The sequence below is a fragment of the Pagrus pagrus genome (assembly GCF_965226575.1).
Source record: "Pagrus pagrus genome assembly, chromosome: 10".
Lineage (NCBI taxonomy): Eukaryota > Metazoa > Chordata > Actinopteri > Spariformes > Sparidae > Pagrus > Pagrus pagrus.
The window spans coordinates 10,739,974-10,756,871 of NC_140194.1; the positions used below are offsets into that span (position 1 = coordinate 10,739,974).

Sequence of the window (16,898 nt, forward strand, 5' to 3'; positions counted from 1 at the left end):
CAGCATGGGCCCTGAAGGTCACTTCATGGGACACGGATGTGTACCGTGCTGCTTTGAATAGCAACCAACCTCTTTCCATCGTGTATAAAATGTATTTTTCTCAAATGCAGAATCGCATATATTAAAATGTTTGTTGTGTTCTCTTTTAAAAGGTAGAAATTAATGGCCCTTTGAAGTAAACAGGCAAAGAGATAGGCTATAAGTCAGTGGCCTTCTTTTTGTGTTAGAAATGCAGTTATTTGCTTCCATCTAGTGGCAATGTGCCTTCAACAAAACAACAAAACAACAAAACTGCTCAACACCTTCCAGGAACAACCCCACACAGACTGACCGCCTCATATAACAGTGTCAGCACAAATCATTGACTGGCACATACCATTCACAGAGTTAAACACCAACTAACACACATAGATATACAATAAATATTAACTAAACCCATTACCAAAAATATATACACTCTCAAACTAAAGACAGCTGCTCACTCCATAGCAGCACTGAGCAGGGTAAAGGCATGGGTGGAATACAGACAGTGAAAACAAAATGAATCTTAAACATTAATACATTAACAATGAAACTTTATCACATTTGAGTGGGTTGAATGTGCCTTACCAGGTTTGAAAATGAGCGGGTCGTCCTTGAAGAGGTCCAAAGCCTGAGTGACACTTTCAAAGTTGTCCTTCAAGTAGTACTCCTCGTGTTCAAAGTCTTTTTTTCTTCTGAGCCTGAGTGGCTTCTTTGTCTTTGGTGTTCTGTTCTGTTGCAGGTTTATCTTTGTTTCCAGATGAGCTCTTTTCATCCTCTCTCTCTTTTACTGGTGGCTTTAACAGTCGCTTTGCTTTCTCCTTGTCCTCCTTCACTTTCTTAGCATCCTTCTCGTAATGATGTATACCACTTAGGTGGGACAGAATTACACAAGAGGTTATTGTGACCTGAAAGAACAGAATAAATGATGTGCATGTGAGCTGAACATGAAAAGGAGCTGCTTATTTTTTAATCCCAATAATAATAAAACTGCGACATGTTGTTCAAGTAGCGTACATCCAGTTGTTTCTGGGGAAATTCTGGGACATATTTCTGGACTGGGACATCCAGATCTAGTTTCCCCTCCTCACACAGTCGTACAGCAGCTGCAGATGTGAAGGGCTTACTGATGCTGGTGATTCAATACAATGTTTCTGGGCTGCATGGCACACGATTCTCCAAATCAGCATAACGTATCCCTGAATTACATGAAGAATTTAAATGAATCATGTAAGAATATTTATGAGTTTTTAGAGGAATATGTTAAAAATTCCATGTGTTGCATTATAAAATCATTTATTGTGAGAATGCACGATCACATCATTTTTGAGACATTTCAGTAAAGGAAACGGACCAATAGAAGACGATGATCATTTATTTTCACATTGGCTATTGGGTCAAGTTTCTCTGTAATTCTGCTGACTTGATTCTTGCCAAAGGCCATTTATGTTTACAACTGTAAGTGGGCCACTTGTGTTCCAAGACAAACGGAGCTGAAGCCAAAAAGCTATTTGTTTGTTAATAATGTATTTGTCTGGTTTGGTTCTTCTTACTGTTTCTACTTTCTTCAAGGTAGTAGAGCCAACGCTACGCCGCTGTTAATTTGGTCGGCAATCTCCTTTCAATTTTTTGCTGATGGCAGATTTCTGGGGCGTTGGCCAAATGTTTTGCCAAAACCACAAAAGTACACTGTTATCGCTACTGTAATCTTGGCAACATTTTTTATAGCATATCATTAATTTGCCTTGCGGGTCATCGTTGGACCAGCCAAACTAGTTATGTGCAGGCCACAATAGAGAACACTACGCGAATGTTGGCATCATGTTTGCAAATTTAACAGCAATTTAACGTTGTGAGAAAACTGACGTGGAGTTAGTACTGGCAGAAAAGTGAACTCTCTGCTGTTTACATTTTGTTTATTTTCATTAAAAGATAAATATAACAAGTTTTTAGTCAATTTACTTCCGATCATAGAAAAGTTAGGGGAAGCAGGCCTACAGTATGTGGGCACTGCAGTGGTGGGTGTGTCAACTCTCTGTCAGAGAGAAGATAGAGCAAGAAAACAGCTGGCATGGGTGTATCAGTACTGCGATAGTGAGTACTGAAACTGTTTTAAATATTCAGAAAGAGTAAAGTGAACACACTGATTTTCATCAGCACATTTGTGTCACTACATTCTCAGGATCCCTTAACCATAATACATGGCTTTACCCCAGGACCATATCACACTCCCCCACCTCTCTCTCTCTCACACACACACACACACACACACTTATCTCCCATTGACTGACTGTAATCTCCTCACTGGTGCAACAAAGGACAGGTCATGCTAACTACTTAGCTGCTGTCAACACACGTGAAGATAATTTTTTTGTCAAATCCTAAGCCTGCATAAGCTACTGAGAAATACCGTATGTGGTGGCTACTAAGTTAAATAAGAAGCCATGCAAGACATGTAGTATACAGGCCATAATAAAGTCATAGTTTATGATAAGGTCATAAACCGTAGCAGATTACTGGAGTTTAAATAGACTACCCAGCAATGTGCTGATAAGGTCGAGACACACCTGCACTGCTGAAAGGTTAATGCAGCGATAATTCCACACAAATCAAAGGCACCTTTCAGGAGTCGTTCTACTTTGATGCATCTACTTAAACTGAATGAATGATATCTAATTTATTGTGCTGCTACTTCTACTCAACCACAGACTTTTAAAAAGTTTTTGGCTGCTGTTACATTACTTGATTATTCTGAAACTGAACTGATACGGCTCAGTAGTCCTGAGTGAACTCCAGTGAACCAAAGAAACACATGATAATGTTTTTCCCCCAGCTGGAAGTCAAATTGACGGGCAAAAAAATCAGCCAGGAGTAATGCAATAAAGCTGCAAAATGAACAGCTCCCCATTTCTACTGGACGTTTCACACATTCACACATCTGCAGGGAAGATAAATTGTATTACACAGGTTTTCTTTTCCTGGGCACTGCATCAGAATTTGTGAAATCACTCCAAATCAGATTAAGACCTTAAATGTAGGTCACTTCTGTGATCGACGAATAAGCTATCCATGCACCACAAACAAAGTTAGAAAACTTTCAAAACGTGCTTTTATTTATATTCATATTTTGTACATTTCAGATATGATAAACACTTGGAACATCTATATTAATACAATGCTAAAACAATGCACAACCAGATGACTGAAATCAGACTTTTAAAGACAAGATGAACAAATTTTGAACCATGGTTTGAAAGGAAACTAAGAATATACTGCATTAGCATTTTCTATCATTGCTTGACCATACAGTAGCACCAGTATACATACTGACAGGCACAGCCAATGTATACTTACACTTTTCTGTGTCTCACAGATTGCAAAATGTGCATATCGTTGAGGTTTAACTAAGTGCAAAATTTCTCCACTTTGTCCTTTGGTATGTGCATAATCGAGGTGGAATGGAACGTACCAGATCAGCTTCAAAGCAGATGTAAAAAACAATCTTTTTTAACCAATGGCACATGACATTTCAAAGGATGACTTGTCAAAAAAAGAAAAAAAAAACGTTTCAAAATAAAAACAGGCTTTACGAGAACAATCTTGTTTCTCAGTTTAGGCTTCATCAAAGGGAACGGTTAAGCTTTACTTCCCCTTAGCTTTGCTCCTTGGTCAAGTTTCCGCTGAAGGCAGGACGGTGCGATAGAAAAAAGCATCTGGCTGTTTGAACTCCACCACGGGCAAGGTACGAGAACAGGGGTTTTACGGTAAGCAAGGTGCAAGAACAAAAAAGCCAAAACCACAGTGCGTGTGGGGTCAGACCGTGCTTTCACAAATTATTCAGTTCCATTAGAGTCTGGTCCAGCATCTGGTGCATATCGAGGTTCTCTTCTTTAGCGTGTGACAGTTTCTCTGTTAGAACATCAAATGAAGAAGTTTTAATCTCACACAAGCGAGCATTAGTCAGTCAGTTGGTTAGCTTGCATTAATAATCAAGCTGGCTACATCAATCAGGTCGGTTATTAATGGTCCAGTGTGTAGGATTTAGGAGGAGAGACTGAATATAATTCTCGTAACTATGATTTCATTAGTGTATAATCACCTGAAACAAAGAATTATTTTGTTTTTGTTACCTTAGAATGAGCTTTTTACATGTACAGAGGGAGAGTGTCCTTTTCCATGGAGCTCACCATGTTGCTGTGTCTACAGTAGCCCAGAACGGACAAACCAAACACTTTTGCCAAACACACAAAAAGGCAAAAGGCAGCCACCATAGGGGCGAAGGGGTATTTTGTGATTGCAATCTGCAGCCACAGTGCTTGATTCGACTAAATCCTGCACACTGGACCTTTAAGTTTGAGTGCTTCTAAACCCACACTTCACTGACAGAAAACAAGAGAAAAACATTGAGTAAACAAACTCACATTATGATATGCAAGCAACCATGCAAACAGGTCACAACAAAGGTCTTACTAATACACATAAACACAACAACAGTTAATATAAAGTGATTATTGTGTAATGTTGTCATACTAGGTTGTAAGACTAGAAAATGACATATGATTAAGGTAATCCCTGATTTTCACAGCAACAGCAACATAAAACTTCAAGCAGTGCAGGCATCCTACGTGGACAAGATTACACTGGGTCAGATTGTCGTACACACATTACGAAACAAAAACCGAAACCAACAGACAAAGATTTAGTCCCCATTCAAAACCACACGCAGTTCATTATTGAGAAGGCGGTTTTTCTCAAGTTGATGGAAGAGGCGATCTTTGCAGTCAGAGAGCAAGTTGAAAAACAGAAAGAGGACAGGAAGTCAGAGGAAAATAGAAAAAGAGGAAGTGCAGTGCCTTCTGACACCTACCTTACCTTGAATGGATCGCCAGACTGTTTAATCTTTGTCAGACACACTGACAGTATCTGAATAGCCTTTAAATAACATGACCGAATCGTGATTTGATGTTTTTGTTTATCAAGAGGCAATCCACTCTTTAGATTTTTGCCTGTAGCAAGTAAAGCAAGGCAGAACAGTGTGCAGAGTGAAAACAGAAGATGAGTAGATCTAAAGGTTAAAATGAACCATGGCAGCAAACTTTAAGGGGAGACACTAGAAGTGAAAACGCTCAATTGTGAGATTTTGGGCTATTTTGATTACCTAACCTAACCTAACTGTTTTAAAGGTACAGCATGCCATTTTTTACCACTAGAGGTCTCTCAATCGATACAACAACACAAAGGGTGTAAGTAGTGTGGGATCATGGGAGTTAAACCATCACTATTGCCAATTAAAACCTGATGTGACTCAGGCAGAACTGTTCACAGACGCAGTTAAGTATTAAAGATTTATTGACGTTTAGTCTTGTTCAACAATTTTCTTCCTCGCTCTCTGAAGCTCTCCCGGAAGTTATAGCGACGGGCGACTAAATGAAACTCACTGTTACCTCGAATGAAGTGACAGATTTCTCTCTAAGTTTGTATCTTGGTTAGACATTTTAATGCAGACATGTTACATAATATATCTTTAATGTAAGTGGCCAGCTAAGGATGTTTCATGGTGATATCTATTAACTATAAATTTCACCCTATTTTTAATTTTTTTATTTTAGCGTCCCCCCTTAAAATAAAATCTTTAAAAGTAAATAATGTGGCAATAAAATATAGTAAACCATGTATACTACTATAACTACTGGAGAAACTGTCAGAATCAACAGTTTTCTAGCCTGAGTTTGGTCCGACATTTAAAGCTGTGGCTCAAAACACCAGAGAAGAGCTCACTCTCGCTTATCTTTCTGTGTCTGAATGTACGGGAACGACTATAATAAAAAACACGCAGGATGTGTTATCGTATATTTATTCAAATATATGACAGGATACTATGTATCATACAAAGCCCACGTGTCGTAATCACTGATAGCAGTTTCATCCAATTTTTCCAGCAACCAGATGAGGCTCAACACATCTTACATACTGTTCTGTACTCCACTATTACACCCCAATAATTCTACTTCACTGCTCGTCCTGCTAACAATCCAACACTAACTACCTCCAGTTCTCAAATCTTTTCCAGTCAGCTCCTCCTGTCACAGTACTGTGAAATGTTGAAAAGTGCTTGCATGCATCAGTCTCAAATGCTAAGAGAGAAGACAACCTGGCTCAGCTTTCAATCAAGTACCTGTAATTGTTTCTAGGTTTCTGCGCTGACAGCACTACTGTGATATGTCTAATATCTCAGCTTCACAGAACAATATTTGAAGAAAATACAAAGAACATTGAAATCTATGAAACTACACCAAGGGTAGCAGGGGTAAAGCTCGACTAACGGATTGTGGAGATGAAGAAACAAAATCAAAAAACATAAAATAAAGGCTTCCTGGTTTTATTAGAGCCACTTTAAAATAAATAGAAATAAAAAGAGAGAAGAAAGGACAGAGTAAAGAGATACAGCTTACATAGAAGGAAGGGTGTTTATTTTTTACACAATGCAGAAAGATTCTAGGATTCTGTACAAGAGATGGGATGCATTTAACGTCAAGGTGAGGATGAAAACATGAGGAGGAAAGGAAAGCAAAGACAAGAGAGGGAAGGGCGAATGGAGAGAAGGCTGGAGAGAGTGGACAGATGCCGCTCAGCCGGCAGGAGACGTCTTTGATGATGAGGTGTAAAAAATTTATCTGCGTGAGAGAGAAGAAGCAAAGTGAACCAGGGGGATCGGCGGGGGACCCACGGAAATTTGAAATGTGCACCACAATACACCAGAACCCCACGAGTCAGGGCACGACAAACCACAATGCACAGTGGTGATGCACTGTGAGGTAGAACAGGCCGGCAAACACAAACTAGAGGTCTGATAACAACGAGACCTTTCTGCTAAGGCGGGAGGAGCATACAGATGGTGGTGCACATTGTCAATCTCTCACAGAATAGCAAAACGGTTAGGGACAACATTGATTTAGCAAAACCGGGGGGCTCAACCACAGCAATGCTAAAGTGCGACTGTTAACGTTCAACAAAGGGGCATCTAGCTAACACACGGGTGGGGGGGGGCCTTTCTTCTCCGCAGAAGTAGGCCTTGTTAGTAGACAAGAAAAAGAGAGACGCTACAGGAGTCATTGAAATGCGTCATACAACAGTCTACAACATTTCAAGAGACAACTAGCATGCGTGTCTTAGGGTGTCATGTGAAAATATCATCTAAATGAAAGAGAACTACAAGACTGAAGACATCAGCAGTGATTACTTTTCACCAAAATAGTTATAAAATTCACATTTGAATCAGCTAAGAAAAGTAAAGTCACGCTGAGATTTGTTCATGCATAACATTACTTCAGTCCTGTTTACAGTGTTCTCAAACACCAATCGTACTGATACAAAGGTTTGGTTAAAGCAACATTATGTAGAAAATGGCATTTTAACACACAAAAGTAGTGATCATAACAAAGTTGAAAAAGTTGCATAATGTTGCTTTAAGTACCATCATGACCACACTAATGAAGGAGTGTGAGAGGAAACCCCTGGTTTAGGTGGGCTTAAATTACGCAGACACGTCATACCACAATGTCTGCTTTAAGACATTAAACTCTAAGACTGTATTAAGACATGTATTACTATTTAGCAGACACAAGAGTTGGATGCAGTAGTTGGGACAGGTACAAGACGAGAAGATGAAGGCGAGGCAGATGTTGTACAGGGAAGAGAGATGCACGGGGGAGCGAGCAGGTGCAGGAGGCTGAAAATTACATGGAAGTCATGTCGTTGAGGGCGTGGTCCAGCTCCTCGCTGATGGCCTTGTACTTCAGTTTCTGGGCATACAACTCATCTATTGGTGGGCAAGGGGAGGAGGGAGGGAGGTGTAGTGAAAGGGAGCGTGGGTGAAGGAGCACGTGACAAAGAGGTGAAGGGTGAAGCGCCCGGGACGATTGAGAAGGAAGAGGTGACAGAGAAATTGAAAACAAGGGGGAAAAAAAGGGAAAACAAAGTTATACCAGAAAAATGATAGAATGAAAGTGATACAAACGTCAGGAAGAGAAATGGACCACTGCCATATGGCTCTCAGCCGTCAGCCCTCACTCACTATGACTCCTTGAACACTACGTCAACATTAGGGCCTGTTATCTCTGATAAACAATCAAAATCAAAGCCGTTCTTTCCTACCCTGAAACTGAAACTCAAATCAGCTACATTCAATAGTGAAAGGACAAGGGTAACCACAACAAAAGTATGATGCTGACTGAAAAGGAAACATGATGAGATCAAGAGGGAAGCAGAAATAGAGTCCAAGAGCGAAGCAAAGAATTGGCTTAATTTCAAAATAACCAGGGTAGCGTTCTGAGAAGAAAATCATACCTTCCAAGTCATCAATGGTCTTCTCAAGCTTGGCTACTGATCTCTCAGCGAACTCAGCACGAGTCTCAGCCTGTGTGACAGAGAAAGATTTATGAGTAAGTCCACGACCCGTATAAACGACACCGGACTCCAGATAAGGCCTCGTGAAACCTTACCTCCTTCAGCTTGTCGGTGAGGACCTTGATCTCCTCCTCGTACTTGTCCTCCTTCTGTGAGTACTGTGGGACAAATACAAAGACAGGTGTCAAACACGTGGACATGGCGTCAAACTCCACACACATACTGATACATGTATCTAATTAAATGCTATAAAATAAAGACTGAAGCGAAGAGATTCAGCCTCTCAGGCTCGTCTGCTCCCCTTCCACCCAGGTTTGACAGCATGCACTCGGCTGTTGGGTCACGCTTACCTTCTCAGCCTGGGCCTCCAGTGACTTCAGGTTGTTGGTCACAGTTTTCAACTCTTCCTCAAGCTCAGAGCATTTGCTGAGGTTTTAAGACAAGGGGATGAAGTTGCAAAGGAGAGGAAGAGAGGGGTGGAGGGAAAAAGAGGGATCCAAGGGTGGACGGAACCAGAGGTGGACACAGAACAGGTAGAAGAAACGTAAGAAAGAGGGAGAGAGGAAACAAAACACGTAAGAACTACAGGGATTAAAATAAGAAGGGAACCCCAAGTATCTTAAAAGTGCCTTAACAGAGCAGGAATGTGAGAATAGCAACGTGACTCACACACAGAGTAGTGGGTTACAATGAAATCGATAATTTGGAAGATGGTGATATAGGTGATATCATGCTTTTCTTAAATGTGAGGTGTTATTCTTGCACAGTCTCTGCCGTGTTAGAGGCATGAAAGAGTTTAAAACACCCAGAATAAAAGTGAGTAATAAAAGGAGGATAGGAACAAGCACAGAGAGTGAGGCAGATACACAGCGGCATGAATGGCAGCGAGAAGAGCCACCCATCAAAAGACATTCGTGTTAGTTTTTGTTTGTAGTACCTGTCTGACTGTGGAGTCTAGTGATTTCATGCTTTGCTCCAATACCCTTAGCTCATCCTCCACTCGTCGAACAGATCTGTTAGTGGGTGTGGCGTACGAGTGCAAGCCGCAGCCATTCAAACCACGGGAGGCGTGCATGCAAATAACCAGCACACACAGTAAGAGCACAGGACACAGTGTTCAAACAATACTTTGTGAATTAGTGCTCAAAGCTCCGAATGTTGAAACGCGAGTGTGCATGCAAGGGTAAGTGCGTGTGCAGATTTGGTGAGAGCTCGTACCTTTCTGACAGCTCAGCGCGCTCCTCTGTACGCTCCAGGTCACCCTCAATGATGACCAGCTTACGGGCAACCTTTAGGTGCAGCACAACAAAGTGTCACAACACAACAAACGCCTGATGGCTGTGGCACAATAAGGATGTGGTATGAAGTGAGAGTGCCAACATGAAAATATGATGCTTTATCTATAATAAAGCATCATATTTTATAACATCTTCATAGGTTTTGTATGTGAATACTGATTTTGTAAAGTAACTAATCTAATCCGCCACTAATTACACATAATCATTATCTGTGTATACACCTACTTCCTCTCATGGGCGCCCAATGGCCGTTTACAAATACACCGATAAATTATTATATCTGCTTACAACTGAATTATAGTGTGTTATAAACCATCTATTCAAGGTTTAAATATGTCTTATTAATGTGAAACTAAAATTAAGTGTTACACTTCTTAGATAAACTCAAGAACAATGTGAGTGCTGGTTCTGGACTGAATGTTCAGAAGTGTAGCTGTAACTAGGCGTATATTTGTAAGTCCACAGCTGTAACAAGTCTGTCATAGTACTACTGGTTGTAGCCAGTGAGCCTCTGCATGTTTGGAGTTGCACAACAGTGTTGGGGTGGCTGCCAGAGGCTGAAGAACTCGCCTCCTCGTATTTGCGGTCAGCCTCCTCAGCGATGTGCTTGGCCTCTTTAAGCTGGATCTCCTGCAGCTCCATCTTCTCCTCGTCCTTCATGGCCCTGTTCTCAATGACCTTCATGCCTCTGTGTGAGGGAACAAACAGTCAGAGGACGTTAGAGATCAGCAGCTAACAGACAGCCTGCCGTCTCCCTGAGGACACGGTAGACTTAGCTCGTAAATCTTTTATACATCCTCCTAAGGTGAAAGAGTTTTCTGACATGAAAGAGGGACAATTTGGGATGTTGGGCTGTGACTGCACTATGTGACAGAGCTACTGTGACAGTGAACTATTTGACGCCCGGCTCTGCAGCACAGAGGCTCTGGTTGTACCCCCCGCACAAAAGGGTGCAAACACAGCCACCTGCTCTCTGCAGCGAGAGAGAAGAGCTCAGACGTCCGAGTGTGCGCTGCTCATAAGAACCCACCTCTCGCTCTCATCAGCAGCCTTCTCAGCCTCCTCCAGCTTGGTCAGGGCAGTGGCCAGACGCTCCTGAGCACGATCCAACTCCTCCTCAACCAGCTGGATACGTCTGTTAAGGGAAGCGACATCTCCCTCAGCCTGCGGAGAGAAGAGGAGCACGTCAGGGGGGAGATCTTCAACACACAAACGTGGAAATCACACGAGTGAACACATACACGTCTGCCCAAAGGATATAGTCGTTTTTTGTGGTGCACGTCTACGTTGTTTTAAGCGAGGTGGGTGACTGTAATCGTAGCTTTTTTCCAGAAGTGATTTTGGTGTACCACCTCCTGGGAGGCTTGCCTGTGCTCCTCATTGACTATGTATAATGATAACAATGTCCCCCGCCGACAGCAGGTTGAATACCCTGCCTCATTACCAGGCCCTGGAGAGAATATTAACAAGGCTCCAGCCGAGGGCCCTGAGACTATTAGACTGCAACTGGCTGCTCACATGACACACAGAGGAGTTCACGACTGTCGGAGACATTCTGGTGTAATTAAAACCGGTCACATTCGCAACTTATCTGTGATTAGTCAAACCTGTAGCTACTTCTGCTTCCTGGTTATGAAACTTGCACCGTGCTGAAAATGCACAGCCAAAACAAGCCACCAGGAGCGTGACAGCCACCTGTTTCCCCTGCAGTTCGTGTGCAAGTGTGCAACTGCTGGACCAAAGTGCATCTGAAGTTGCGTAGTCTAACAAGGAAGTTCCTGGTGATCTATAAACTAAAGCAACCTCGTTTAAAGGCCCTCATGGCTGATTAAGATGAATTGCTATGTGTCAGACTGTGAGCGTGAGACACTCAGGGTGCTGTAAGCTCCTGCACAAAGATTTATTTCCCGTCTAGCTGACACACTCTGTAGCTGTGAAAACCTGTTGTCCTTATAAGGACCGTGAAGCTCACAGTGCAGCCAGTGGCACCTTGAGATGTTGCCACAGTTCGCCTGTGACTTCCTGCTCGCTCAGAACAATTTAATCAAATGTTGCGTGCCGTGGCTGCACGACAGAATAAATGAACACAAGTTCCCGCAGAGCAGGTCAGATGGGGCCGTTGCAGCATCAGTGGAGATGCAAATGAAATAGGAAGATGAGGCAGCACGCACTGTTGTACTACTGCTTTGACTTGGGCATCAGCGGCCTAACGTTACCAATTATAAAGCCTTTAGCCACGAGCAGCAGGCTATCAAACCCTCAGCGGGCTACTTAGTGGTGGCACCGCATGGAGCCGCGTAAAGCTCAGCGTGCCGTCTGCGGTGCATCAACGCAAGCGGGAACACAACCCAGGAAAGGCGACTAGAGGAAGATGCGTAATTTTGCGCCCCGTCTGACTGGACGCGCGGTAAAAAAAAACCCAAAACACATGCTTACTTGTTCCCTGGTTTTCCTCTCCACAACCAACTGCTGCTGTAATCTCTCGGCTCTCTCCTCCGCAACGTCTGCCTGCTCTTGTAAGAATTTGATCTTTCGTTTCACGGCCTCCAGCGATGTAGCTCCGGCCATTGTTTACAACTATATATATATATTTTTTCTTGTATATGTATGAAAAAAGCGACTACACTGTGAGCTGCAGCACAATTTCCGAGAAATTGGAAAGCAGCGAGATGACGTCCTTGATTGTGCCGAGAGCTGCGTGAAGACGGTGCGTGAGCTGTCTGGAGGCGCACTCCGCTATTTGTCCAGGAAGTGCCGCTCATTTTAAAAACACGCCTGAGAATAAAGCATCCTGCGGGGCTGTGCGGGGTTTGATCCGCTGCATTTACCCTCAAATAATAAAATGTGAAGCTGATTGTAATCAAGTAAAAATGCATTTTTAAAACAAACGGGCATCCAGTCAGAAGACCAGAATAAGAGTCATGTATGTGGCGCACTGGCGGATCAACAGCGACATCTGCTGGCCACGTGTGAGAAGTACACATTGGCAGTAAAATCATTTGAGACTACAGGCCGTTCAATAAGTCCGCACTGAATACTGTAATTACAGGCTACGTTTGAGACTTGAGACTGCAAATATCGCAGAAAATCCCTCCAAGAATATGAAAGGGGGGAAAACAAGCCTATAAAACAGTAAGTGGTGGTTAAAATTCATCTCAGGACCACAGCCGTAAACGTTCCTGTACATAAAAGAAAAGAAAAAGGCCCAAAAGGAATAAAAAAATTCACAAAAACAGCATCGAGTGTGTTAGTGTAAAACTCACTAGACTGTAGAGCAGTCAGGTTATGACCCTACTCTCCGGAGCAATCCAATTAAAGGATTATTACGACGGCTGTCCTGGAGTTAACTAAAGATCACACTGCAAAATGATTTCCACTGATTGACTTGTGAACAAAACCTAATTAGTGCATCAACGGGATTGTATGTCGTGAAAAAAAAAAAAAAAATTCTCCCACGCAGGTCGTGACCTTTAAATGCCTGGATCTAAATTCGTGCCATGTGTTTATCCAAAAGAGGGTTTAAAGGGCGCAACGAGGAGCAAAATATATTAAAAGGGTGATTTATTTAATTTGACTGTACATTTGTTTTCTTTAGATCAGTACGCTGCCTGGGACGTTTTGATGGGAAACTGTGTGTTTTTGTTTTTTTCCCCCTGTGGTAAGCAAAGCGCGCAGCACGCAGATGTGAGCTCTATCTTGACCATATAAAGCAGTGGGCTATATTTATCCAGGCGCTCGCTCTCTGCGCCCTGAGGAAGACTGCACATTAGGGCCACCTCACTTTTCACTCTGAAAATAAAAAGACTTCTCCAGACAAAGATGTCCGAGACTTTAAGGGCAAAAAAACCCAACAGAAAATGATTACACAATATAAGATATTGAGGTAATGAGTTAACTTGTGGATGGATTTAATTCAAAAATAAACAAGATGTGTTGTAGTTGAAGACTTTCTTTGGGCAGACTTGTAAGTGATTGTGCATGTGATCGTGAAGCGACAGTTCAACAATAATTCTATCAGTTTTCAAGATGGATGGGTGCGCAAAGCAAACCCATCCAAAAGGTAAGCCAATTCGGAGGTATTAGATCAGGTGAGACTGGATTCCAGCAGAGCAGACATTTCTGTGGTGTTGAACTGTCGCGTCTCACTCACAAGTGATGAGAGAATGAAGGTGTGAGAGGAAGCGTGGTGCAGGAACGGTGCCATTGTGATTCCCTTCTTTTACTTACATCGGTGGCTTTCTTCTCAGCCAGCTCAAGTTTCTCCTGGGCATCCTTAAGAGCCTCGGAGTACTTGTCCAACTCATCCTCAGTTCCCTTGAGCTTCTTCTGCAGAGCTACCAGGTCGTCCTCAAGCTGAGGGCGAGTTTCAGTGCGCGGACAGTTTCAGAGGTGATCAGCGTGGAGGTGCGTGAGCGCGCAAAGGCGCAAGAGCGTGAACAGAGAGACACACAGACACAGGAGACAGGACAGGAGAGGACAGGACAGGACAGGGGAAAAGAGAGAGAGCAGAAAAAGTTAGGAGAGCTCATGCACGTCAGGATCAGATACCTTGGTGGCGGCTTCCTCTGCGGTCAGCAGCTTTTCCTCGGCAGTTTGGAACTCCTCAAACACTTTATCTCTCTCGTCCTCAGTAACGCGCAATTTCTTTTCCAACTCTCTTATATCGTCGTCTAACTATACATGCATATAAAAGACATTATAAAGTTAACAGAATATTGGAAAAACATGCAATTAACCAATCTTTAATGAAACAATATTTATCTCTTATTCAAATGATAAACATAATTCCTAGGCTATATCTACATCTCCAAAACAGCTGAGAGGATGATCTGTAACATCCCAAAACAATACAATCAATTTAATCCTTATTTGGGATTATCCATGAACGTAATTAATCCGTATTAAGGAGGCGGTCCATTTAAAGGGTAGTAGCTTTATAAAGCTACTGGTATTCCAGAAAAGAAAAAGAAAAAAAAATTGAAAAAATCAGCCGACCTGTTTGCTTCTGTCCTCTGCTGCTTTCTTGTCTGACTCAGCCTGCTCAGCTCTGTCCAAGGCATTCTCCTTGTCGAGCTTGAGCATCTGCATCTTCTTCTTAATGGCATCCATGGCTGATTATTTTCTGTTTGGCTGCACCAACAAAACGTCCAAATGAAAACCAGGGAGAGGAGAAGAGGCTCGGGCGTCTGTGCCTAACTGAAGGCTAAGCTGGAGTGCAGGCTCTGCCTTACTGTGCCCTGTCAAATATGTACTTTCAAGGGGGGGTGACTGGATTCCTTTGGACATCCAATACTTTTTTGGAGGGGGCGTGTGCGGCTGCCCGGGCGTTCTTTAAGGATCTGCTCTGCGATTCGTCGCTCACAGACATTTGACTTATGATACGCCTTTATATGGGGTGTGATGGACAAGCAGGCAGCTTCCAAGGAAGGACTTCCTCATGGTAATGTAACAGAAGCCATTTAATGTACAGAGAAGATGCAGATAATCATTTCCTACAGGATGAGCAGATCATCAAATATGTGAATGACAACACTGTGGCACCACTTTTAAGGGCAGCATGTGTGTTTCTGTGTGTTTCTCGTGTTAATGATCTTTTTTGTGATTTCACAGTGACAGGTCCTGTTCATGTCCCCATGTGGCAGGCTGACAGTGGGACAACAGGCAGCTGTAAAAACACTTTAACCAGGCTTTTGTCAACTTGCAGCCACTGGTGTCTCTCTGTGTGTGTGTGTGTGTGTGTGTGTGTGTGTGTGTGTGTGTGTGTGTGTGTGTGTGTGTGTTTGTGTGTGTGTGTGTGTGTCAGTGTGTGTTCGGGTCAGTAGGTGTGTCTTAGTTCCTCTGGGATAACTTTTAGCAGCTCAAGGCAAAGTGGGCTGTCTGAGAAGAGATGCTTTCGGTAAGCCCAGCAAGCCCTAGAGGCATTGTTCACAGTCTGGGGGGCTCAAGACAGGGAAGTGTTTACCTGATAATGTATCGGATATCCTCCCTGTAAACTGTTGATGTGTCATTTGACTGCGAGAACACAGAGTCCAGCACCAGCCAGGCAGGATGGGTTTTATACCTCGATTACTGCGGCTCAGCAGCTGATTGCCTCGTCACTTGAGAAATGTTAACTGTTTTACAAACCCCTCAAGACAAATATCATATATTATGGGCAGCACATTCATCAGAAAGCTTTAATCTGAAGGAGTAAGAATGTGCTATATATAGTCCACCTTTTTTTTGGTAATATTTTGTTAATACATTGCCTGACTTTTTAGTTTTAGTTTTAATTATTTAATCCAATAATCCTCATTTTGAGATTTTTTAAATGGCAACATACACATGAGAAGCTAACCCATGCCCAACGCAAACTGCACTGACACCGAGGACACACCAAGTGTCTTCAAGTCTCCACAGAGAGTCTCAGGGATATTTTTAGGCTTGCCTTCTTTTACACGCACCTGCCTTAGTCTGTAATATGGATCCCAGCCCCTGTGCCAAGAGTCCAAGGTCTAACGCCATTAGATATGTCCCCTAAAATAAGTCTTGTCCTGCTCAGGCTTTGGTCTGTTTTCTACATTATTGTTGCCACGCCTGGCTCATGTAGAAAGGCCGCTCAGTCTTCACTCAATCAGTAATAAAATATGACCAAGACAACAGCAGGGAATGGTGAATGTTGTTTACAATGCTCTAATCTTACTGCTGTGCTATAATTGAAGGTATTGTCCTGCCAATTCAGGCACCAGCCTTGTTTTGGACCTTGACTGGCAGGCACAGTGTCAGAAAAATATTGTGATAATCTCGGGGCAGCCCATGGTCTAATAGACTGGCATCTGTGTAATTGTGATTGGCATTGAAAAGTAGTGGTCACACAGATCCTGCCAGAATCAGAATCAGTCTTAGGTAATACATATGGTTAAAGGATCAGATGACTGGAAAAGCTCTCTTTCTTTTTCTCAACATGCACAAGAGTAGAAAATAATTTAACCTTGATAGTTACATAACACTTTGAGTTTACAGCAGCACAGAATTGGCTTGCCTTGACTGAACTGGGTCCTTTGCTTTATTGAAATGTTTTGTTTCAGATATTTTAAATATAAAATATGCTGCATTATACATATAGTTGTACATGTTTCTATATTTAATCCTGTATGCATGCGGTATTTCAGTCATATTCAGTATTTTCAGGAT

General features: G+C 42.5%; 1 protein-coding gene across 6 annotated transcripts; it reads right to left on the reverse strand.

Annotated features, from left to right (window-relative positions):
• Positions 1 to 3,112: 3,112 nt before the first annotated feature.
• Positions 3,113 to 14,960, reverse strand: tpm1 (tropomyosin 1 (alpha); the record flags this gene model as incomplete). Of its 6 annotated transcripts, none has more annotated exons than XM_084363184.1 (10): positions 14,721 to 14,958; positions 14,274 to 14,399; positions 13,953 to 14,078; positions 10,756 to 10,889; positions 10,296 to 10,413; positions 9,646 to 9,716; positions 8,778 to 8,853; positions 8,523 to 8,585; positions 8,368 to 8,437; positions 3,113 to 3,930 (listed from the first exon to the last, which is right to left on the reverse strand). In XM_084363184.1, the coding sequence occupies exons 1-10, from the start codon at positions 14,832 to 14,834 to the stop codon at positions 3,848 to 3,850; spliced, it is 981 nt and encodes a 326-aa protein (XP_084219310.1). In that variant the 5' UTR covers positions 14,835 to 14,958. The 6 variants fall into 6 exon arrangements, with proteins under 6 accessions (XP_084219310.1, XP_084219308.1, XP_084219307.1 ...); XM_084363180.1 differs by lacking the exons at positions 3,113 to 3,930; positions 13,953 to 14,078 and adding exons at positions 6,475 to 6,695; positions 7,762 to 7,840 and having other exon boundaries at positions 14,721 to 14,957; XM_084363179.1 differs by lacking the exons at positions 3,113 to 3,930; positions 14,274 to 14,399 and adding exons at positions 6,475 to 6,695; positions 7,762 to 7,840 and having other exon boundaries at positions 14,721 to 14,955.
• Positions 14,961 to 16,898: the final 1,938 nt, after the last annotated feature.